General features: G+C 38.2%; 2 protein-coding genes across 4 annotated transcripts in view; one reads left to right on the forward strand and one right to left on the reverse strand.

Annotated features, from left to right (window-relative positions):
- Nucleotides 1–16,451, forward strand: part of LOC139939379 (protein O-mannosyl-transferase TMTC1-like) — a 31,179-nt gene extending 14,728 nt beyond the window's left edge. Inside the window, exons 16-19 of one of the 2 annotated variants that reach the window (XM_071935209.1) lie at nucleotides 130–267; nucleotides 891–1,016; nucleotides 1,513–1,591; nucleotides 16,334–16,451. In XM_071935209.1, the coding sequence (XP_071791310.1) occupies nucleotides 130–267; nucleotides 891–1,016; nucleotides 1,513–1,591; nucleotides 16,334–16,395 (405 nt within the window). In that variant the 3' untranslated portion in view covers nucleotides 16,396–16,451. Of the gene's footprint in view, nucleotides 1–129; nucleotides 268–890; nucleotides 1,017–1,512; nucleotides 5,708–16,333 lie in introns of those variants that run through there. The other variant, XM_071935208.1, reaches the window with a different exon arrangement.
- Nucleotides 6,893–24,034, reverse strand: LOC139939378 (transcription factor E2F8-like). Of its 2 annotated transcripts, none has more exons than XM_071935206.1 (12): nucleotides 23,687–24,034; nucleotides 22,094–22,654; nucleotides 21,212–21,291; nucleotides 20,741–20,871; nucleotides 19,735–19,930; nucleotides 18,035–18,102; nucleotides 17,278–17,362; nucleotides 16,382–16,525; nucleotides 15,400–15,459; nucleotides 14,939–15,154; nucleotides 12,851–14,070; nucleotides 6,893–11,652 (listed from the first exon to the last, which is right to left on the reverse strand). In XM_071935206.1, the coding sequence occupies exons 2-12, from the start codon at nucleotides 22,645–22,647 to the stop codon at nucleotides 10,108–10,110; spliced, it is 4,299 nt and encodes a 1,432-aa protein (XP_071791307.1). In that variant the 5' UTR covers nucleotides 22,648–22,654; nucleotides 23,687–24,034; the 3' UTR covers nucleotides 6,893–10,107. The 2 variants fall into 2 exon arrangements, with proteins under 2 accessions (XP_071791307.1, XP_071791308.1); XM_071935207.1 differs by having other exon boundaries at nucleotides 11,517–11,652; nucleotides 12,913–14,070.
- Nucleotides 24,035–24,198: the final 164 nt, after the last annotated feature.

Genomic DNA, 24,198 nt, shown 5'->3' on the forward strand with positions numbered 1-24,198 from the left:
TCTTGATTGGAAGTGGACAAACTTGGGAACGGTTACAGTGAAGGATGTAGTTGTTGTCATGTATCTCAACCATTTAGGCTGGAACTGTAGATACATGAAAATTTGATTTGTTTAATTTGTGCATAACAGGGTCAGGTGTTAGCGTCTCTTCGACATGTTGATAAAGCCATTAAGGAGCTCCAATCAGCTTTAGAAGTGGATCCAGCGTTTGCTGATGCTCATCGGCAACTAGCTAGCGTCTATGCACTAGCTGGCAAACATAAGGAGGTAGGTAGATGTTGTGTTGTTATACTTCGTTATCAAATGGTATTCTTTAACAAATTCTTTCCGTGTAAATTTGTCCAGCTTGCTTCGAAGGATACAATATCACACACAAATCCCTCATAGTGGTAGGCTTTATCAAACTAACATGTGGTGGCTATGCAGTCTAGTTCACCGGCCTCAAGCTATGGTGCTGTCTGACCAGCAGCAGAGTGTGGGTTCGAATCCCAGTCATGACACTTCTGCCTGTGAGCAAGGCACTTGACCATAATTGCTTCGTTGGGAAGGAAGTGCATCCTAATGATATCCATGCGAACATCCTTACAGACTGTGAAGGGATTAACCCTTTTTTTCAGCCCCAAGAGAAGGTGGCAACACACCCCTGGTTGCAGTCATTTTTGGCTGATAGCCCAAATGGCTTTAGTGTAGTCCTCACCTTAAAGTGGCTGCAGTCCAGCCTTGTGAGTTTGGGCAAAACCTCAACAACAAACAAGAGTTCTCGTAATGTTTCTCCCAAGTTTTGAAAATGCTTATGGTCCCACTCAAACAATTGTTTTTTTTAGTAGCTCTAAGTATTTTGGCTCAGGGCCAAGCTGATGTTGATGAAACTTCTCATTGCTTGTTATCAGGGATTGCGGCATGCTTCAATTGCTCTTCAGCTAGAACCAGGAGCTGAACAGTCTAAGAAGGCCGGTATATTATTCGAGATCGGGAACTTCTTGAAGGAACTTGGTAGAGATCAAGACGCTATACAGGTAAGTCATGATAAATCACAGGTAGAATCTTTTAGGAAATTTTCCCTCAGATGAACTGTCCTAAATAATTGCACAATTTGTTACATCGGTATAGGGTAGCTGGCACTTAATATTTATACACTTTGAAGCCATTTATATAACGTAATTACTACATGTACAATCATTCAATCCGTAACCTGTTTACTCATTATAAAAATGTCACAAAGGATTCAATTCAATGAAAAAACCTGAGGAAACATTGTGGCTGCCAGCAAGTTTATTAACCACAATACATGTATGTTTTCTTTTTCAAACACATTCGCTGAACCAAATTCCAGAACCAAATGACCAACTCGTACCCATGGGTACAATATGGAAGCATACATAGGGTCTAACTACGCTATTTAGATGTTTGGAGGACTTTCCAAACAGGAACGTCTTAGTGTTATTTTGAAAGCGTTCATGCACTGTAGAGTTTTAAGCATCCCTTTGACACAACTTTGTTTAACTTTGGCAGAGTTACGAGGAGGCGTTGAAGCTGAACCCAGATCTAAGCTCGGCTCATCTGAATCTCGGCGCCATGTTTCATCTGAGAGGTGAGTACAGTGGAGCTAGGAGACACTACACTGAGGCACTGAGACTAGAGCCTGATAATCAGACACTCTTACAGAATATCGCTAAGCTCAATAGGGCAGAGCAAAGAGCTGCAAAACAAAGAGAACAACAGTAGCTAAGAACACGCTATAAGTGTGTTCTCCCCACTACTACAGAACATTGCTAAGCTCAATAGGGCAGAGCAAAGAGCTGCAAAACAAAGAGAACAACAGAAGCTAAGAACACGCTACAAGTGTGTTCTCCCCACTGCTAGAGAATATTGCTAAGCTCAATACAGAACGTCGCTAAGCTCAATAGGGCAGAGCAAAGAGCTGCAAAACAAAGAGAACAATAGTAGCTTAGAACACGCTATAAGTGTGTTCTCCCCACTGCTACAGAACATCGCTAAGCTCAATAGGGCAGAGCAAAGAACTTTAAAACAAAAAGAACAACAGTAGCTAAGAGAGTGCTACAAGTGCGTTACCTCCCCATTACTGCAGAACATTGCTAAGCTCAATAGGGCGGAGCAAAAGATTTTTAAAGCAAAGAGAACAACAGTAGCTAAGAACACGCTCGATTGCGTTTCCTCCCCATTACTACAGAACATTGCTAAGCTCAATAGGGCGGAGCAAAAGAACTTTAAAACAAAGTGAACAACTGTAGCTTCAAGAACACCCTACAAGTGTGTTACTTCCCAAACAAACAAAATTATAACAATGAAACAAACAAGATTTTGAAAAAAATATTTAATAACTATATTTTTAAAATATTTGTTTTATAATTTATCAGAGTATGATTTAGTAGTTTTTGAAAAAATTCCCTAAAGTGAAAGATTCTTCTACTGCCGGTATGAAATTTACCAGATGTGTGTGAAATTTTGTACCAGTATGTTTTTTGTATAAATGTTTAATTAACTATTTGGGTTTATGGCGAGCTTTTACTTGTATTGACCGTATTGACCCGTGTGTCATTTGCATACAAAAAGCCACTGAGCCTAGACTGTATGTGGACATGAATTGTACACAGCTCATTGGGAAGTGAGCAGTGAAATCTTATATTTTATCGAGACTGCACTGATCGCGCTTTGCTTGAACTTATGTGGAAACTATGACAGCAAAAACTAAAAACACCCATATGACGGGTGTAGTATTTCGCACCCCGGAATGTAAAATGTACGTGATCAATCTTTTTGTAAACAAAAGCTACAAGGTCTATGCTAACATTGTCATGCGCTTAGATATTATATACATTCAATGAATGTAGAAATTAAATATTTAATTCCAACACAAAGTAGTCTGTAACACAAGCTCATTTAAGCTGTAGATTAACTCTCTTGAAAAGAGACTTTAAAGGCACAGTACTTAATATGTTTTTGTTTTTTAACAATAACTTTTATACAAGTGTTTAACACAAACTTTATTTTAACATTCCGTTTATATAAATCCATTTTTTTTGTTGTTGGGAGTATGCCTCTTCTAGTGTTTGTAGACTGTTTTGTAAGGTACACAAAGTGTTAATGTTGTTGTTGTGTGTGCGGCTTGTCCAAATTCTGGTGAGAGGAGTCCGACAAATCATGATGGGACCATAGAGCAAGGTGGTGGGACATACTAGTGCCTGATTCCTTTGGTTTTTTTTATATAAATTTTTATGAGCAGAAGGCATTTTCTGCAACCTGAATTTATTTCTAACAGCGAATCAAAGTCAATGTCAGTGAATATTTTAGTTTGCACTGCATTTTCATCGTGTGGCTGTGAAAACTGTAAAGGTTTTCATTCACATATAGCTGGGTTTTTTTGATAAAAAAACTGGCCTAAATGTTTGTTATTAGCAGGTATCGCAGAAATTTGGCACTTGCCCTAAAAGCGTAGAATAGTGAATGCAAGCGCAGAATTTGGCGGTCAGCAGAGGCATGAAATTGGGCTTAGAATTCTTATAACATTCAAATCAATAACCAAACCTAAATGGCATCTCTTATTAATTACAGTAAATTTGTTCTTGCCTGGTATTTGAAACTTTTTTAGTGTAAGATTCAGAAGCAATTCACTCCTTTAGATACATGTAATGTACAATAGTTTGTGATTTTATAATTTAAGTAATTTTCTTTTTTAAAGATATTTTTGTGTAAATATTGCAGTTTTCAAAAAACTTTGAATGAGCTATTCAAATATCAATGTATGGTTTCCACAAATCTTGAATATTTAAAGTGTTTTACAGTAACGTTTCAGTCTTGGGCTGAATTCCTTTTTCAAAATGTTAGTTTGTGCCCAATTGTTTTGGGGATGGGGGCATATCAAGTTGATGCTGTGCTGTGCTTCACATTCTCTCAGATTTAACATTATTCTGTTGCCACATGACATTAAAAATGTCTTTAAAAAGATATCTATAAGCACTTTGAGACACCTGTAGATAAAGTGCTGTACACAAAATATTACTTTTAGTGAACTTTAAAAAAATACTTTATGGGTTGGTGCATGAAGCTTCATTAGGTTCGCCTAATGCGTACTTATTATGCTGTTGCAATGGTAGACAATTGTTAGACAATTTTGTTTATTATATGGGATTCTTTATTTTACTGTTCGTGTTAGAAACACGTAACAGGACTTGTCACTTGTTTTTAAAAACTGTTTTTCTTATTCAAGTGGAATTTTTATGCATGTACATTACATCGCAAGCAATATTAACTGTCGTCTAATTGTAGAACAATTTCTAATCAAAAGAATAACAGAAGCAATTCCATAATTCTATTTTTATTTTTATTTTTTATATTTTTTTATGCAATACTGTTTTTAAATCACTCGCTAGAACAAACAATTAGTTGTTTTGAATAGTTAGCCAGCAGTGTAGGATGTACGTAGTATGTAGATTCAATAGTCATAGATTATGCATTGATATATTCACTAGTCCATTTGAATTATTCTAATTGGGATCTAATGAAGATTATTGTATTGTATTGTATTGTAGTCTGGGAGTAATGCTTCATTTTCCCAAGGTTACCTTAAAGGGAAGGTCACAATGTATACGTTTGGTAATCACTCTTAAAATAAATGGCAATAACAATTGTTGGTTTGGAAGCCTAAAGCAGCTTAAATAGTATAAAGCATTTTGAGAAACATTTCACTTCCATGTATTGTGGTTATGTGAAAAAATATCAGTTTTTATGCGCTTAAAAATTTGAATCTGAGAAGTGTTACCATTAGTAACGTTTCTTAGATTGTGTGTTCCTAGCAACAAGAAAACGAACTGCCAGTTCTAGTTTTTGATAATACATTAGTATAATACAATGTAATATTGATTCAATATTGATTCGCAATAGTATACATTTTGGTATTTTAAATTTGTTTATCTGTGTAGGTAATATAAGTTATGTGCTGAATTGAAAAGGTTTAAATGTGTGTAGCCTGAAAGATGTACTTCATGTCAATGCAAACGCAACACGGACTCCGTGGATCTGGAGATTTGTACAATCTATTTCCAACAGTTAACACAACTTGTTAACACAACTTGTAACCTGTTTTAATAGATGGACTGCACATGACGTCATTGAACACCATCTTTGATGACATGTGCACGCACGAAAGGCCATCATTGGCTAAGAGTTGTGCGTAGTGCTTATATACATGCACTATTTCATTGTTCGTCATCAACTTCTACTTCAGTACTTGGCATAGTCCTTCAGTCAGGATGTGAACGCAAGGTGCAAGTAAAAAGTTGGGAGGTAGCTAGGTGTTTGCTCCAACGGTCTCCTTATAAGACCCTGATGGATGGGAGCTCAAGGATCTGGCTAAAATATGGTGGTCAATGACGCTCTGTGCAATCCATGGTTTGTCTAACATAATTTATGAAGCCAAATTTTGCCAAACATGAAGTATGAAATAGTTGTTAGTCTTGTGCTTGTTAGTTTATGTGTAAAGAATCCTGTTTTTAGTCACACTAAAAGTATAAATTATAGAATTTTATTAATTTATTACTCACCCAGCTGATTGTTATTTGTGATTCATTGGTAAGTTTTGATTATTTAAGTAAAACGGTTTCACCAGGTGACCATAGTATCAATATTGATTATCTTTAGTGCAAACTAAGTGGTTTTATACGGAATATGATTTTAAATTAAAAACATAGATTTTTCTGTCAAAAAACTGTCAGTGTCACACTCTGTTTGTCAAGAAATGTTTAAATATTTAATTTGTGCCCGTACAAGAACCGTTCCTTGTAGTCTTAACAGATTGTAGTTAGTCTTGTACTAGTAATCAGCCCTTTGCATGTTAGATTTGAATAATGTCTGGTACAATTAATGATGTGCCGGATCACATGTTTCGCAAAGTTTGTATATCTCTGACTATATCGACAGTTGCTATGTAACATGATTTGGGGAAAGATTTGCGTAGTTATGTAAGAGAAGGTGAACAGTCACACACACATACACCTACAATGTAATAAACACAAAATTACATTAGTGTTACACTGTTATGACTCATGCCAAACTCAAGTTTTGCTTAACAGAAGAAAATTTGTGATCCCAGGGGTGGATTTCACAAAGAGTTAGGACTAGTCTTATCTCGAGTTAGGACGAGTTACTAGTCCTAGTTTAGGACTAGCCGTACATTTTTTATATCTCTTAGGACTAGTCCTAACTCTTTGTGAAATCGACCCCTGGCTATACAGCAGTATAAGGTTGTACTGACAGGCCTGTATGCACCCTTTCTTTTTTTTGAAGGGGCAAAGGCACCAAGTCAACAACCAGGGGGCAATAACCAGGGGGCATCGAGGCAATAACCAGGGGGCATCGAGGCAATAACCTTCTTTGCCTCCAGGAGGTACATTAGGCCTGTACTGGTCAATTTCTAACCAGAACCCTATGAACAAGAATGGTAGAACACTGCCACGTAAATCATAAAAAAGGGATTCTCATTCTGGCAGGAAATATTTTATGTTACAGCGCCAGGAGCGTTACTGGGTGACAGACGTGTGCGCTATATAGACGATGTGACCTCTGACGTCACACGAAAACCATAACATGGTTCGCGCGCATACCGCCGGGCAAAACCTTTGTGTTTGAAAGTGTATGCAATCTTACCATGACTACATGTCTTTTTGAGTGTTTTTTCAACAGAGGGCAGTTGAATGTAAACATAGGTAACAGCGTCTATAAGAAGCCACAATTATTATTATTATTATTATTATTATTCAGAACAACAATGCCATACAACAAACAATGAAGACACAAAGATCGGGAAAATGGTCTTAAAAAGCAAAGTTAAACACAACATTAATTCACAAATGGAGACGTACATGTATGTTCTCAGTATAACAAATTCATTTTAATTATGTTACAGTTCCTACCCCTGTAAAATTAAATTAAAAAATACACAAAACAAAAAACCCATTGCCTTTATACACATGTATACATATCACCAATACTCAATTCCACACACATGCTATTTATATATCTCACAATCGTGAAAGTTCAAAAGAAACCATAATATGAGTTATGTAAAACAACACCAGTTATTATCCACTTAACACAAACTTCTATGTCTTAAGGCCTGTATGTAAGCAGTATTTTATGCTAACGAAGTGACCATTACTAGAACTTACAGATAATTGCAAGCAAAGCAAAAGGTACGATAGCCTGCTTGTAAACAGATAACGGCGCAATGATGCCTGGGCGACTATTGTGACTAATTTCAAAGTCGCGACTATTGAATGCTTAGTCAAGTCGTGACTTTTATGAAACACAGTTTTGTTAACGCATGTTTTTTCTGCTATAATTAAGGCATAAAATATTTATCTACCGGTAAACAGTTTGTTAGCGGCTGCAAGTGGCTGGTACCACAACGAATAATTGAAATGTTATCATAGTATCTACATTGCTACTAAGAAAACACGAGTCAAATGTATGCTTTGTATTAAAGCAAGTTTTTTCTAGAAACTTTTTCTGAATTAGCAATATAAGCCTTGTCTAAGGCTTGTAGGGTAATGCACAGTTAATAACATAATGCACTCATACATTTTACAGCATTTCCAATACATGTATTTATTGTTCCTAAAAAAGACATGCGACATTTTTCAGTTAAACTTGAACGGTAATACTATATAGACACTGTGACCTCTGACGTCACACGAAAACCATAACATGATTCGCGCGCATACCGCCGGGCAAAACTTTTGTGTTTTGGCAGCCAGCTAGAAAGTGTACGCAATCTTACTGCGCAACTCAGTGCCCGGCGAAACATGACGTATACAGTGTTTTGTCAACAGAGGGCGGTTTGAATGTAAACATAGGTCACATCGTCTATATATGTAGGTGGAAAAAGAGGAGTACATACATTTCAAAAAGAATTCAGGTATGCAAACTATAATACAAAGCAAATTAATTTGACAAACGATCAGCACCAGTTAAAATGCTCTCAACTTATTTACCAGAAATCTTTATTTCCATAAATTCATACTTTTTTCACATTAAATTATGCCAGAACTAAGTCAAACATTTATTTGTTGAGGTTTTTTTTTCATCATATTTATCTGCATTTTTCATTTGATGACCTTTTAATTATATGAAATTGCAATTTGTGACCATATAGCACTGAGCCAATGACATGTAGTGTAAGAAACTGAAATCTGTGGCAATATCAGTTAATCTGTCATTATTCATACTTTCATCTTAAAAGGAAGGTACACGTTTGGTAATTGTCAAAGACCAGTCATCTCAATTGGTGTATCTCAACATAAGCATAAAATAACAAGCCTGTGAAAATTTGAGCTTAATTGGTCATCGAGGTTGCGAGAAAATGATGAGAGAAAAAACACCCTTGTTGGACGAATTTGTGTGCTTTCAGATAGGAATAAAAGACTTCTGGCCAGAAGTCTTTTATTATTTTAGTGAGAAATTACCTCTTTCTCAAAAGCTATGCTACTTCAGAGGAAGCCGTTTCTCACAATGTTTTATACTATCAACAGCTCTCACATGCTCATTACCAAGTAAGTTTTTAAGTTCATATTTGTTTTGAGTAATTACTAAATGTGTACCTTCCCTCTAAAATACAATGACTTCTTATACATTAAACGATAAAACAGAGGTCTCAACTTTTGAATACAAATTTATGTACAACTGGTATCCGTTCATTCACTGGTAACACGCTGGAATGTTTTATGATTCATATTGAATACTATAATCAAACAAGTGGTGTTAATGGAATACTGGTAAAAAATAAAAATAAAACAGAATTTTGTTTAAAATAAACCATTGCAATGCAATTGTCTCTCTAAGTTAAATTTTACTAAATTAATTTACTACATTTTTACACAAATGAGTTTTTTGTACATGGTATGGGTGTACAAGATCAAAATAATCATATTCTCAAATGAAAATTATCAGATACAATGAAAGTTGACATTTTTTACATAATTACATTTTATTACTACTAAATATTAATATTTATTTACATGGTAAGTGTAGAGAAGCTGCACATTGGGAAACTTTTTATTTTGTTATTACCATCCAACGACACAATTTGCGCCAATAAAAGGATGAAAAGGAACCTAGAGGAAATAATATAGATAAGCTCATAATAAATTTCGAAAACGACCAGCAAAAGTCAAATGGCTTGTTTAAATTATTCGTTCAAATTAGTGAAACAATTAAAAAAAATTAAGAGCAAATCAAATTCCCCTACAATTAACCACTTTCAAAATCTGTGTTTTTAAAATGACTCTACGAAATGGCAACAAGTTTAAAACAATAACAGAATAAGAAATTTAGCTTTTGTAAAAGAAAGAAATAATTACAACAACTTTAAAATAATGTAGTATGGACAAATTGTTTTGTTTTGAAAAATGGCAATCATTAAAACAGTAAATGTGAAAGTAAAAAGTAGTTACCTTTTAAAAGGTATCTTTTACATCACTTCATTTTTTGTTATAATATCATCGCAAACATTCATTGAATTTTGGCAGGTAACCCGTTTCTATTAAATTTTAATCAGGGATAAAGAATTTCAACTTCGGTTTTACCAATATACACCGAGTACTGACTTTATCTTTAAGTACGCGCTAACTAATCCTCCAATCAGATTCGCAGAATGGAGTGGTGATAAAAACCTATATTGCACAGCTAATATCACTACCATGCGTCTTGTGTGTTCTATGTCATGCCAAGTTTGCTTGAAGATAAATATGTTATCACACGAGCGCTTGTGGAAATACGGAAAATATAGTGCGTCTGCGTCCCATATCTAACGAGGCCGAAGGCCCTGTTGGATATGAGACGCAGAAGCGTTATATATTTCCGTATTCCTTTCGTGCTTGTGTGATAACTTATAATACAACATTAACGCACGTCTTAGTGTACATGTGTAAAACCAAAACTAATCACTAATTTCTGTCAAGCAAGATTGTTCTTTGCTAAGCAAGTTGTTATGCTACCTTTTTTTAAACCGAGCACAGATGTCTTTGCTTTGTTAACAAGTTAACTAAAAAAGAAATTCAAAGCAAAACGGTTACCTTCTAAGGAAGGGGACACCTATTTGGTGTCACGATTGTGACATACGGAAGGGCTGGATACATAGACTAAACCATTTCCACTTATGGATGGAATATAAGTGGTTCCTCTTGAATCCATCAACGAGAGGTTATCGCTGCAAGGGTGCCCCTGTATATGTCGTGGTGTGCTGCTTCTATGCTGTGTCAACGGTGACTGTGATAACAACGGATTACCTGATGAATATGTGGACTCGCAGTAGCATCCTACATGGTTAGGGTCAGGGGTCGACTTGGAGGTATGGGAGTAGAAACCTCTACTGGTCTGTGATCGTGATGTGGGGAGACTACGTGAACACCGCGCGAGCATTGCATCAGGGGATCGATGATGGTCCGCCATGTGCCAGTTGCCACTGCTGGTTATCGGTCGGAAGAAGCGTTCGGTGAAAAGTGATAAATGGCCTACCTGGGACATATTGTTATACTGAGGGCTCATTAGAGATTGGGGAACCCCAGCAGAATGATGAGAAGTAGAGGGTAATGAATTGGGATTAATTGCCCTAGTGGGCGAGGTGAAACCAGCAGTTGACTGGTGGTGGTAGCTTGGATCTTGTATGGGTCTACTGACAGGGCAGGCGTGAGGAACGGGTGATATGGGAAGGCTGTGGTGAGGAACGCAGCAAGGGTGTGGTGGCATAAGACGGCTCATTGAAGCATAATCTGTCACTCTGCTGTGATGTCTCGGAGACAATACTCGTCTTTGCCAGTTGGATGAGTGGAAGGTTGTATAAGGGATTCCAGGAGGAGACTGCATATGATATTGCCATCTGTCGCTAGCTGGTTGGAACCCATGCGACAGCACAGGGGAGAGGAGTTCATTTTGGCTGATGCTCACTTGAGGGGACCCTCCCAGAATCCGGTCCACTTCAGCCACTCCTAGACTGGAGAATGAGCTGGGCCTGCTACAGAAGCTAATGGGCGACATGTTGGCTACGTCAGCGGGTAGGAAAGGAGAGCCAGGGAGGGACAACATCGATGGAGAGCTGCTATTCTGCGAAGGAGTCACCCACACTTGTTTCTCAGTAGATTCCTCAACTTTATGAACAGGCTCATGGATGAATGTTGGACTTGGCATCTCTGTGAAGAAAGTAGCCTTTCTCGATTGTGTTCTATCCGTCTTGCACTGCTCTTGAGTTGGCTTACCTAAGGGCCAGGCTAGAATATCATCATCTTCAAAGTTCTCACGATTCCTAGGTGGTGTCAGCGCTGAATCACAAACTGGGTGAGCTATCTCGCCCAATTGTGGACTGCCCAAGTGTGACTCATGGACTCGTCTTCTGTTATTGTTATAATCACGGTCATTGTAATCTTTCCTCAGGGGATGTCCTGAAGATCGAGACGCAGTGTGAGTTTGCGACAACTCTGTTCCGTTACTGGATTGATCCGCTTTGACTGCATTGAACTCTGGACACAAGTGCAGAGCTCTCGATACATGACTCTTGCTACAAGCCTTGGGTAGGATCCGACGTGTAGGTTGATGCCCTTGTTGCCGTGGCGATAGCTTTCTCTTCTTCCTGGTTTTATTTTCCTGATCAAAAAGAGAATAAAAGCAAAACTGTTTATTGAATAATCCTACTTTTATGTTGTTACTTTTTTCTACAGGAAATTCCGTCACTTTTCTTTGCATGATGTCATTTTTGTAATGGTAAAAGTTCAGTTTTCTGATACTTAATTTTTGGGGTTGAACAAAGAATTGACTAGAGTGGGATTCGAACCAACGTTTTCCTTGTGGTTTATATTGATTTTCTGATACTTGTTAACTGACATTGCAACTTGATTCGGGCAAATATTTTCTCACATTTTCTGTTTAAAAGATGTTTCATAGATTTGTCTTCGTTTGAGAAATAGCCAAAACGAAGAAAGTATCATTATATTTATTAATGACAAAAAAAGTGTAACCTTTACAAAAGCTGTTGTTCTGTTAGCGTGCCTAGAATTTAATGTGTGAAGAGGGCAAATTATTGTTTTCAGAAAACTTTAAAGACCTGGACAACAGATCAAGACCGTGGGGTTGATTTCACAAAGCTTCACGATTCATCTTTTAGCTGGGTGATCATTAAATTCATAGTGATTTGTGTTGTAACATCACACTTTGTTGAGCAAACAAGATTGATATACATGTATATGCACTTTAAGATCAATCACATCCTTTTGTGAAATCAAGCACAGACCTAGGGTACGTCTTTACGTACCAAATGTTAATAAAAGGTTAGTGCTAAGAAAAACAGGCAAACAAAAAGGCCATGTAGAACACTATTAACAGAACTCAAAATTAATTGAACAAATTAAAAAGATGTTTTCTTTTAACCCCCCAAAAACTGATCAAGAAAACAACTTGGCTCCAAAAGAAGCAAAAAAGTAAGCAAAACTCAAACATTTTGGTTGAACAATTTTAAAGTGAACATTTTCAAACAAGGCAAATCAGAAAAATTCCTATTTTTTCAGAAATAAACAAATTGTCAATTATAAACAATTCAAATTCAAACAAGGTCGCTCAAAATTCAGAGCAAATTATGATGGTTTTCTGACTCTCTCTTTGATTTTCAGAAACAAACTGTAAACGAATTGTGAATTAAAACAAATTAAAATGATTTTCTGGATGTTTTTTGTTTTCTTCAGAAACAAACAATAAAAGAATTGTCGATCAACAAATTCAAACCTGAACAAGGTTGCTCAAAAATTTGGAGCAAATTAAAAAGATTTTCTGACTCTGTTCTCTAGCCTACCTTGACCCATGTCTGAATGCCTGATTCCCTTTGCAAATCTTTTGATCTGTCAAGTCTCAAACCTGTTTTGTCCAACTGCTGTTTGGTGTCTCTATTACTTGATGGCTGGTGAGTGCCATGTCTCTTTCCCAGCTGCTCATGAAACAGTTGTTGAATGCCTGCACTTGGTGTGATGCTGTCTATCTTGGCGAGGCTTTCGGTGGTGGGTACGGTGACTTGCAGTGAGATCGTTGGTCCCTGCTGAGTAGTTGTTTGCTGCATGGCGTTGAGATCGCTATTGTGTCCACCAGCAATGATATCTGGGGTACTGTTCTGCTTGGATTCATCACTGTAATGACCTTCCGAGAAGGACTCAGTTGTCCTTGAAGTATGATGTACAGAAGGAGCTTCACTTTTGATCTCAACATTGTAACCTCTTTCGAGAGATTTTAACGCCGAGTTTGGTCTGTTATTCAGTACTGACACATCCTTTCTAATAAAGATAGCTTGCATGGTCTTTCCACCAGTAGGTTGTGGCAGTATTGTTCCATTGACCGGTATTTTGATGATGCGAGTTTGAACTGGTTTCATCTGACTAGCGAGAACCTGACAGGAACGCTGGAGAGCCGAGGTGCCGTCCACCTTAATTCTCTTACCTATCGGTTGGTACTCAAACTCAGCATTGGTGGCATGTTTGAAGGTGCGCTTACTACGTCTTGAAGTATCGTGTTGGTCTACACTCCAGTGTACTGCTTTACTAGTACTTGTTAAGAGGGAGAACTGGCTTGGGGATGTGGCAGAGGAGCCACCCAGGACAGACTGGGCGTCTGATGATAACGGTACGGACGCTCTGCCTGGGCTTGGTACAATGGTGCCGCCTGGACTGCCTGATTTGATCACATTGAATGATACGGGGAAGGAGACCAGACCGTGTGGAGTTTCACTCACTGGGCATGACCCTGGCATTGGGGACGACATGACCTTAGGAGTGAAGGAAGATGCCCCTCTTTGGGTATACAGGGGACTACATGTAGACACAGGTACAGCATAACTAGGGCACTGACTGCTTGGTATACCCTCATCAGCCTCTGACCCTGGACTGGTAGAGAAGTACGTGCCAGACTCTGATTGATCTGGTGATTCTTGTTGATTCACATCAGCATTATCGGAGACGTAGATTTTGGACATTTGATCCGGGTACTTGGAGCGCAGAGCTTCAAAGTCCTGGCGAAATTTATCGTCTGAAAAATATTAAAAATTTAGAAAAAAAATGTAGTGACTTCTCTATGTTGACAGTACAATAAGACAATTTCCTAATTCACACATACTCATTAGTTGTCTATTGTTTGGTCAGCATAATCTTTCCCAGCTTCTACATACATACATGCACATAATGTTGACATTTGCATAATATGTCCTTTGTCTCTTTACAAAAGTTAATTATGGCCCAGCCCTTAAATATACCTACGAATTACTTATTCCCCAAAAAGTAACCATCGTTTTCTGTTCTTTGATTATTTATCACTGGTCCTATCGTCTGCACTCGCTACATGGAAAACGTGCGTTCTCAATTGCCACACCAACTCCCTGGAACAACCTTGCCATCCACCTCCATGCCCCAACTATACAAGACTCAATTAAGACTGCAAACTCAAAACCCACTTATTTTGATCAATCTTAGCATGTTAAAGCTATATTATTTTTACGTGAAATTATGTTATTTTGTTGTACACTTACTTTATTATTGTCGTTACATTGTGTAAGTAGTTGATTGTTTCAGCGCTTAAAGGCAGTGGACACTATTGGTGATTACTCAAAATGATTATCATCATAAAACCTGTCTTGGTTCCGAGAAATGGGGAGAGGTTGATGGTCTCGAAATCAACCGTCTAAACGCACACAACTTCGTGTGACAAGGGTGTTTTTTCTCTCATTATTATCTCGCAACTTCGACCACCGATTGAGCTCAAATTTTCACAGGTTCGTTATTTTATGCATATGTTGAGATACACCAACTGTGAAGACTAGTCTTTGAAAATTGCCAATAGTGTCCACTGTCTTTAAAACCCTGTATAAATGCATGCTATTATTTGTATTCTTATTATTTACCTGTTGGTGCGATTCCAGTTTGATCACCCTGGTTCTCTTTGACCGGACTGCTCGGTGCTGAGGAGTAAGATCTCCTCTCTCTCTCTACCACTTCACATATTGCATTGAACGATGCGTGACGGGACCAGGCTACCTTCTTAGTGCTACCCTTGGGTGGTGATACGGCGGGGACCTCTACTGGCTCTTTTGGTTGGACTGGAATCGTTAGAAGGGGAGCTACAAAGAAAGTAAAACAGTAACATTCTTCAGTAATTTAAAAACATCAGAAAAGGAAGGAAACGGGTGTTTGTTTCTCAAACAAAGGTTTAGGATAAGACTACTTATTCTTGGAAGTTATATCAATAATGACTTGGAACAACAAGCCCTTTGGTCCGGTCGATCCCCCCGCCCAAATCCCCACCTCAGATTCGAGCCCTGGATATGTGTGCTACATAAGACTGACAGTGTTATTAATAATTTACCTGCTGGGGTTGAGAAGAAAGACTGTCTTGATGGTGCTTCATTCTCAATACAGACATCATCTGTTCACAAACACAAACAGTTATGCACATTACAAAACACTGCATATTAAAATGGTAAAGGAACAGCGTTAGAGATTAACAAATATTGGCATTATCAGCGTTTTTGAAAAGGGGGCCTTAAGGTAATATTAAGTTTTTTGATGCACTTATATTTCCCAACAGATAAAGTTCTTATTATAGGGGACAAGATACTATTTAAGCAGGCATGCAACTGCCCGTTGAAAAAATAACAGGAAAATCTTCAAAGACACAACGCAAGTGCGGAGCGAGGCAGCCGAAACGCCACGGGACATGAGACCCACAATGGTACCCTAGAAAATGTTGAGGTTTATTATGCTCTAAGGTGCATTGTTAGCATGTACTAGGCTTATTCTACATTATTGTAGTTGTACATTGTTGTTGCCAGGCATATTTATTTATTTTTCTTTATTTTTTTTCCCGATTTTTTTTTATGCATGCCTGTATAAGTCTCTAACCTCACTTTAGAATGGTATAAAACAGTTTATTACAAACTCTTTTAGAGTGAAATTTGAAACATAACATTTTTGGGTGTCAACAATAAATGGGTCTGGACTCTGGACATTTCCCCAAAAATATTTTTTATAGTCAATAAAAGCCTGGTTCATACTTTCTGCGAATGCGATATGAATTGTTACGTCACAGCTCTGTTTTCGCTGTGAATATTTCACAGGAGTTGAAAACAGCTCAGCTTTTGCGAATTTGTGACTGCGAAATTCGTATTACATTCACAGGACGTACGAACCAGGCTTCAGTCAAACAATATCAGGGAAAGTCAGGAATGAACACAAAAATGTGAACATCCATTTACTTGAAATGTGGTATCGTCTAATTTTTGTGAAATGTTTTTTTCCAGAAAATCATGCCTGCGAAAACTCTACAAACTTTTGTTGCAAACACTTACTTGGGTCAACATGACTGGTGTCAGGGTTAGGCCCCACCCATCTGAAGGCCGGTTTCCTGCCCCGCCCTTCCTGTACATGTACCTTCTGGATCATCTCTAAACTCGTTAAGATGTTTGCTATGTCATAAAGACGTCGTACTTTGGCTAAAACACGAAACAAAAGTACAGAGTATTCATAAATTGATGGAACGCGTCGAAAAAAGGTCAGTTAACAGTAGTTGACACTCAGTTACATGTACTAGCAATAGACAGTAGTATAGCAGTGACAACACATTGGGTCTGTGGAATAAAGTAGGAATATTTTCCCGAGTACGAGGACTGACCTATATGTATACATGGTGTAGGCTCTTATAGACATTTCAGGCTAGTTATAGGCAGTGGACACTATTGATAATTACTCAAAATAATTATTAGCATGAAACCCTACATGGTAACGAGTAATGGGGAGAGGTTGATAGTATAAAACATAGTGAGAAACAGCACCCTCTGAAGTGATGTAGTTTTCGAGAAAGAAGAAATTTTCCACAAATTTGATTTCGAGACCTCAGATTTAGAGTTCGAGGTCTCAGAATCCAGCATCTGAAAGCGCACAACACCGTCTGACAAGGGTGTTTTTTTCTTTCATAGTTATCTTGCAACTTCGACGACCAATTGAGCTCATTTTTTTCACAGGTTTGTTATTTTATGCATATGTTGAGATACACCAAGTGAGAAAACTGGTCTTTGACAAATGCCAATAGTGTCCACTGTCTTTAATCAACATTTTCCAAACTTTTCCAAGGACAATTTCTTTTTTGAAACACACTTAAGTAGGAAGATTCATTGACACTCAAGACACTCAAGACACTCAAGACACTCAAGACACTGACCAAAAGAATACATTATTGCATACATACTTTTAAATTTGGATCCTTCCCTGATTTCATAGTTGATGTCACCGATTAAGACCCTTGCTGCAATGTCCAGGGTGATGACTTTCGCCTGTGAAGAGGAAGAGGGAGAAATATCATTAGTGGAGTACAGCCAAGCTTGACTGACACTTCGGAGCACCACATATATTTTTGAAAGGACAAGGTGATGAAGTGTTCAATAGAAATAGAGCCTGATAAACGATGGATGAGTTAATATCTGTGCCACTCAGTTCTTGTGAGACCACTGTATGGGACAAGCCGTTTGCGAGTTAGATTTGAATAATGTCTGGTTCATTGACTTGCTTATACCATTGTACCGCTCACATTTGAATTCCACAGACTATAGAGACAGTTGCTATGTCAAATGGTTCGGGGCAAGCTTTTGCATAACAACCTCCAGAGCAAACCCTGGTACCATTGTGCCATACACACACATTCAGAATCGTGTATGGGTGTTCATCGTCTCTTACATAACTGCGCAAAAGCTTGCCCCAAATCATTTGACATAGCAACTGTCTCGATAGTCTGAGGAATTCAAATTGAAGTGGTAACTTGTGATCAAGCACGTCATTGTACCAGACAATATTCAAATCTAACACGCAAATGGCTTATTGGATGCGTGTGCAACCATTTTATTGCAGGCATAACCTTTCGCCCTTTGGACAAAGTCAAGGTAATGTTTATTGAGTACCACAGCTGACCTATATGGTAGAGGCATTTAGGACAAGTTGTTGATTCTTACCTGAGAAACCAAAAACAGCATAATAAACTTCTGGCTCATCACACCCAGAGACTTGTCTCGGCGACTATCTGTTAGGTTAAAACAAAATAAATAAATAGATTTATCTTGAAATGGGGTGTGGACAATGCTGAACTCCCTATAAGTCCATTGTCAAGTTTTTTTATAATAGTAATACACAGATTTGTATAGCCACTCATGCTCATGTTAAATACCTCAAGGCTCCTTAAAATAAAATATAGGCCTATGCTAACCCATACAATAGGCCTAAAATATTTTAAATAAACAACAAACTTTAACAGAAAGCAGCTGGCTAAGCATTTAAGCATGGAAGCAAACTAACTTAAGAAAAAACAATCATCTACAAAATGCATTTTAATTATTTTTTAAATACAAATAGTATAGGGAAACAGAATAACTTAATGATTGTACAAAATAATACATGAAGTTAGTTGGAGTAACAAAAACCTGCAAAGCACAATGAAAGATATAAGCACAAAGTGAAACATACATTTAAATTAATATCATTAATAATTATACAACTTTAAATTGGTTTCAAAATACTAGAAAATTCATTTAAAAAGGGCAATTGAAAACAAACAGTTAAATGCTGATAACAAAGAACAATTCATGAAGAAAAAAATATTGTATTTTGTATACAATGAAGTGGTTAATTCTAAGAAAAGGACCTGGCCTGGAACGACACAGAGGGAACGGGCTTCCGTTACCCTGGTCTTAGCCATGTTGCCCCTTCTACAGTTTTGCGTAGACTCTCCAACAGAAGTGCTATTTACAAAACAGCAGGGGTCGAAATTGCCACTAGCCCGCTAGCCCGGGACTACCAGATTTACAGCCGGGCTACTCATTTTTCCAGTTTGATAGCCCGACGGGCTAGTGGAAAAATAATGCAAAAATCATCATCACAAACAATAAAGAACTATGTTATTGGTGTATTGTAAAGTTTGAGCCGTGACGCGAGACATAATGTGTCTTTCGGGCTACCAAATTCTAATCAGGGCTACTAAAAATTATTGGTTACTAGCCCTGCTGACTACCATGGAAATACACTTAATTTCGACCCCTGAAACAGACACAGATTTGCCCTCTCTCTCAACATTCAAACTCCAGGCCTGCAGGACAACATACTACATTGTATTTGTCTGCATGTTTTGCTGAGCCGGCCCATTCCAAAAGTGGTCGCTACAATCTGCAGACGCTTGAGTTTGGGGAAAAAATCTACATGACTTTGGCTAAACAAGAGAAATGTTCACAAGAACTGCATTGAAACAAGAACAAATCAATCTACACTGTGTCATGATTAAACTGTTTTAAATACACATGAACCTGCGTATAAAAACTCATCGGAATTTAAAGATTTTACGAATCAAAGAGTTGCCAATAAAAAAAAAAAACCAGATGAGTTGAGGTCAATTTATTCAATCACACAGGACCGCTAGACTTGTCAAGTCATGAGTTAACTGACCCGATGCTAAAAACACTGACCATGAGCCCTGATCAGGGAATATCTTTAATTGTTGATTGCAAAAAAATGCAAAATAGTTCTTGACAAAATAAAGGCATTTTTATGGGTAGGGTGACACCTCTAAAAAACAAAAACAGAGGAAGAAACAAAAAAACACCACAAATGCAGTTAGGTTCGACTTACATGTCCTCTTGCAAATATCTGGAGAAATAAAACTTACTCAGATCATCTTTGTCATCAAATCTGTTGAATTCCTTCTTGATATCGTCATTATCCTGTGTGTGGTTGCCAAGGTTACTGATGTCTCTGAACGGCATCTTGGATGAAAGATCAAACTCGTCCCTGTACTCGTTCTGAATCTGGAGCTTCTTAAGGTGGGCGATTTGATCCGAGTAACGTTTCTTTTCTCCCAAACACTAGAGGCATGGAACAAGAGGTAATGTTAAAAATGTCAACGAAACATATTCTGCCATTTTGTTAGTCTCGTCTCAAGCCTAGTTCATACTTCGCAGCGAATCAATTTCACCGTTGCGAATTTGTGTTGTCAAAATGTTTATCGCATTCGCAGGAAGGTGGATACTGTTCAACACCCACTTCTCAGGGATCACATGGGCAGAGTCAGTAGTGCGCATGAAATTACCAAATATGCCAGAAACAATGGAAGAACCCCCTTCTCTTTTACAACAAAAAGTGTACCAAGTTCTTTTACTTGCATAACACAGCACACTGGACCTACAGCTTTACGACCTACTTGAAGGAAGAAGCAATATCGGTTAAGTGGTTTATATATAATTCGGTCTCTTTATAAAAGGTGACAAGTGTAAAGACCGGGAATAAAACCAAACACTGCTAATCAGAAACACCAAAGCTCGAGCCCGATGCACTTGACCACTAGGCCACAACACGATGTTTGAAACAGGTGACATTATTTTGTCAGTGACACAACCGAGGGGTCTAGTGCGCCAGACGTGTTGTCAGAGAGTGGGGGTTTGGCAGGTCCTGGTCATTACACTTTGAGCAAGACACTTCACCATAATTGATTTGTCCTTCCGATGGGATGTCAAGCTGTAGATCTTTATAATGCCTTGTAATGCATGTAACCGAGCCCAATAAAAAAGGGGTTTGTCCTGATGTAAGATTTTCCAATTGAAATGCCCCTTGCAAACTGTCAATGGCCTTGCCCCTTAAAGATGAAATTGCAGGCCTGTGTGTGCGGAAGTGCTTACCTTTAGTCTTGCTAGAGTGGGATCCATGTTCATTTTACCATGCCATAGATATTTATTCTTGGCAACTCGACTGACCATCTCTATACTTTCTAAGACGTTCACGATGTCATAGATTCTTCGACGCTCTACTCCTGTTATGGAAAAGGAAAGACAAAGTGAAAGAGTTTGATCACCATCAACCCAACTTTATAGAGCTGTTTACAACAGAATCACGCATCCAGTGCTCCGAGAAGCATCGGTTCTAGGGACCTCAGCACAGAATTCCGCAGTAAATCCAGCCACGAAATTGAGCACAGATGTATTCAAGAATTTTGATCCAGTTTCATGGGGACTTAACCAATATCCTACATAACTTGAAATGACATAACTAAGAAATGACTGATTTCTCAATTTCCAATGCAGACACATATGCCTGCACGTCAAAGACGATGTCCATGCTCAACCTACTGCTCGATCTAAAACCATTCTTACCCAAGTCCTTGGAGATAGCATCCAGTGAAATCGCCATTGCAATACCGTCGTCAGGATAGTCTGGGTATCTGGATAAAAACCTGAATGAAGGAGAGAGCAAATAATTACTTCTCGGAAATGGACTTAAAGAATAAGAACAAGAATAAGATTTGGATTCTGGAGATTGCAAACAATGTGAAAGTTCTACAGAAGCCTTTGTGGTTTTGGGTTTTGGTGGGCCATTTTTTTCTTCCTCATGAAGTTTGTGGCAGTGGCTCTGCTCTTTTCATACTTCCTGCAAATGCAAATACAAATCCAATACAATTTTTGACGCAACAAAAAATTCGCAACAAGTAACTCGCAATAGACGACTAGTGCTCAACCAATTCCTGCATCCCTTTTGCAGCAAAAATGGCCATGTGGCGTAAAATCGCATTTGCAGAAAGTATGAACCAGGCTTTACAGATGAGGCTCTAATGATAAAACGTGGCTCAATCCTCCCATATTCTCTTTTCTTATTGCCCTCCATACAAAATTGTTTGGACTCGGATAAGATAGGAGTGCCTGACCCTGCCTATTAAGCAGTTGTTGTTTGGGCCTACTGTCTCCATTCCTTCTGAATCCTTAATTTTTGCAATTGGATAAAGAGGTTTTTGGGATGTAAGATAAGTCTTTCATTATGGAAACCTGGTTTGTGGTGACAGCATGTTAAAATCTCTCATGAGCTGGTTTGAAATGCCCGGCGTTTTGGTCAGTGTGCTCTGACCATCTTCAGTATTCTCAGATAAAATTTACATGGTGTCGCCGCAAACCTTACTAACTTTATAGCTTTAAGATGTAGTGTCGTTTTTTAAATGGTCGATAAACATGGTTGTCTCAATGTTTATGTTGCGTATTCAATACCTTTGACATAAGAGACCGAGAGACTTGGACTTTCTATTGATCGGTTTATCTCCATCCTCCTCAATCCCATCCTCTCCTTGGGATAAGCTCCCTGTTTCTGTCCCATCATCCTGGATCCTAACTCCTCGAACAACTTGCTGCTCTTTCAAGAAAGACGCATGATCAGCGATGGCATTAAACAGTGCTTTCTTTTGTCGCTTGGTGTCTAAAACACGGATGTCTGGACTTGCTGCGCTCATTAGTACCTTGAGGTTAGCTGTGGGTGTGATTGGGCTAAGAGCCGGTAGGCGTACAGGGGGCTTAGTGGGCGTAATCGGGATTTCTTCATTTTCCTCCATGTCGATGGTCACCTCCTGACTGATGTCTAGCGAGGAATTCAGAGTCAAAGATTCCTGAAGAAAAGCGGTACTGGTGTTGTAGTCGTTGTCGAGGGCGCTCTGCTGATCTGAGCTTCTCAGCACAGTCTCATTGTCCAATTCTACGTCGGAACTATCGAGAGCTTGGAAAACATCCGGAAAGATGAAGCCGGATAAGCTTGTTACTAAATCAGCCATTTTATCACTGAAAAAAAAATCACATGTGAAAAATTAATCAAGTAAATCTATTAGCAGTCAGGTTTTTCCATTTTGAAATTGCTGAGGCATGTGAGTTGAGTGCATGAGCCTCTACAGAAGTACAAGTACGAAATTCTTTGTCAATCTATTTTCAGCAACAGGAAAATAGATCGATGTTTCTAATTCTATCTATATATCAAACATGTCACTACACCTCCATCTGATTTGGCAAGATCATCATTAGTTGCGATGAGGTTGCCCTCCTCCCGCAGTCTTCAGGAGGGTTACGTTATCGCAACTACATGATATACAAACATAATGTATGTATTTTGTGCCCGAGTCCATGGTTACTTTCTCTAATAATTTTACAAAAACTTAAAAAGGAATCTCATTTTTGTAGTGAAAATTTTTCATTTCATAATATATGATAAAACGAATGAAAATAATGGTAGCAGAATTATAGCCGTTTCTACTTTTCCATTCTGGTTCTATTTGTCTACAGAGTTTATGATTAGAAATTAGATTTACAACAATCCAGCATCACTGCAGATCGTGTGAGATCACAACATTTCACTCGGTCATGTGTCGGTGTGTGATGGTGAATCTGTTGGCTGCTTTTATTTTGCAGTACAGTACTTTTACAGAACAGGAATAGTTCTTGGAATTTGCTTTTTTTCACAATTTCGAATTTCCATTTACATTCACCTCCAGGACCTTTATACATGGGTTGATTGTGCATCATTGACTATCACAACAAATACGAAATTAAGAAAAAAATGTGTCTCCAAATGGCGCCAAAGTCAGGGAAAACAACGTCCGAAATTCAGTCACCTCCCACATTATATTTAGAAAAACAAACACCGTCAAAAATGGCGTATTTTCTCGCAATAAAGTATCCAAATTTCATTGAAAATACCTCTTAAATAAAACCAATAAATACAGGCTAAAGGATTAATCTTTGCTCAAGTATTTTATGACTGAGAAATACTAGTTTAAAAATGGTGAAATAAGAAGATTTAGTAGGGATTTCGTAGCTTACCTGCCCGGCGGTGTTGGTCAACACAAACAACGATGACCTAAACCTGCTGACGACGCGCTCAATCAATGGATTGAATGCATACGTGGATTACACACACACAGCTCAGTCAGATGGCGCGCCACAAACCGACACAGCAGAATTTTGACCGTCAACTCCCCTTACAAAAGATGTATTTTACGAAGAGATTGAACAAGCATTTAGATGACGAAACAATTTTTTATGATTTACTAAGAAATACTTCACCATTTATTCTGCTAAAGTTAAAAATTTAAGAGAGTGCAGTTCCAAAATTTTGGAAAGTAACAAAACTGAGACTATTTTGAGAGCAAACGATTTCCGTTCAATTTACGCGCGGTGTTACTACAGTCCGCCCACAAAGCAAGGAACCAATCGTGACAAAGAAAGATGACCTAACACTGAATAAACATGTTGCATACGTGATTAGGGTCCACTTGCATGCGCTTTTGTAAGTGTACAGCGCTTTTGTAAGTGTACAGCGTACATGTGCGTGC

Source organism: Asterias amurensis, chromosome 7, assembly GCF_032118995.1.
Source record: "Asterias amurensis chromosome 7, ASM3211899v1".
Classification (NCBI taxonomy): domain Eukaryota; kingdom Metazoa; phylum Echinodermata; class Asteroidea; order Forcipulatida; family Asteriidae; genus Asterias; species Asterias amurensis.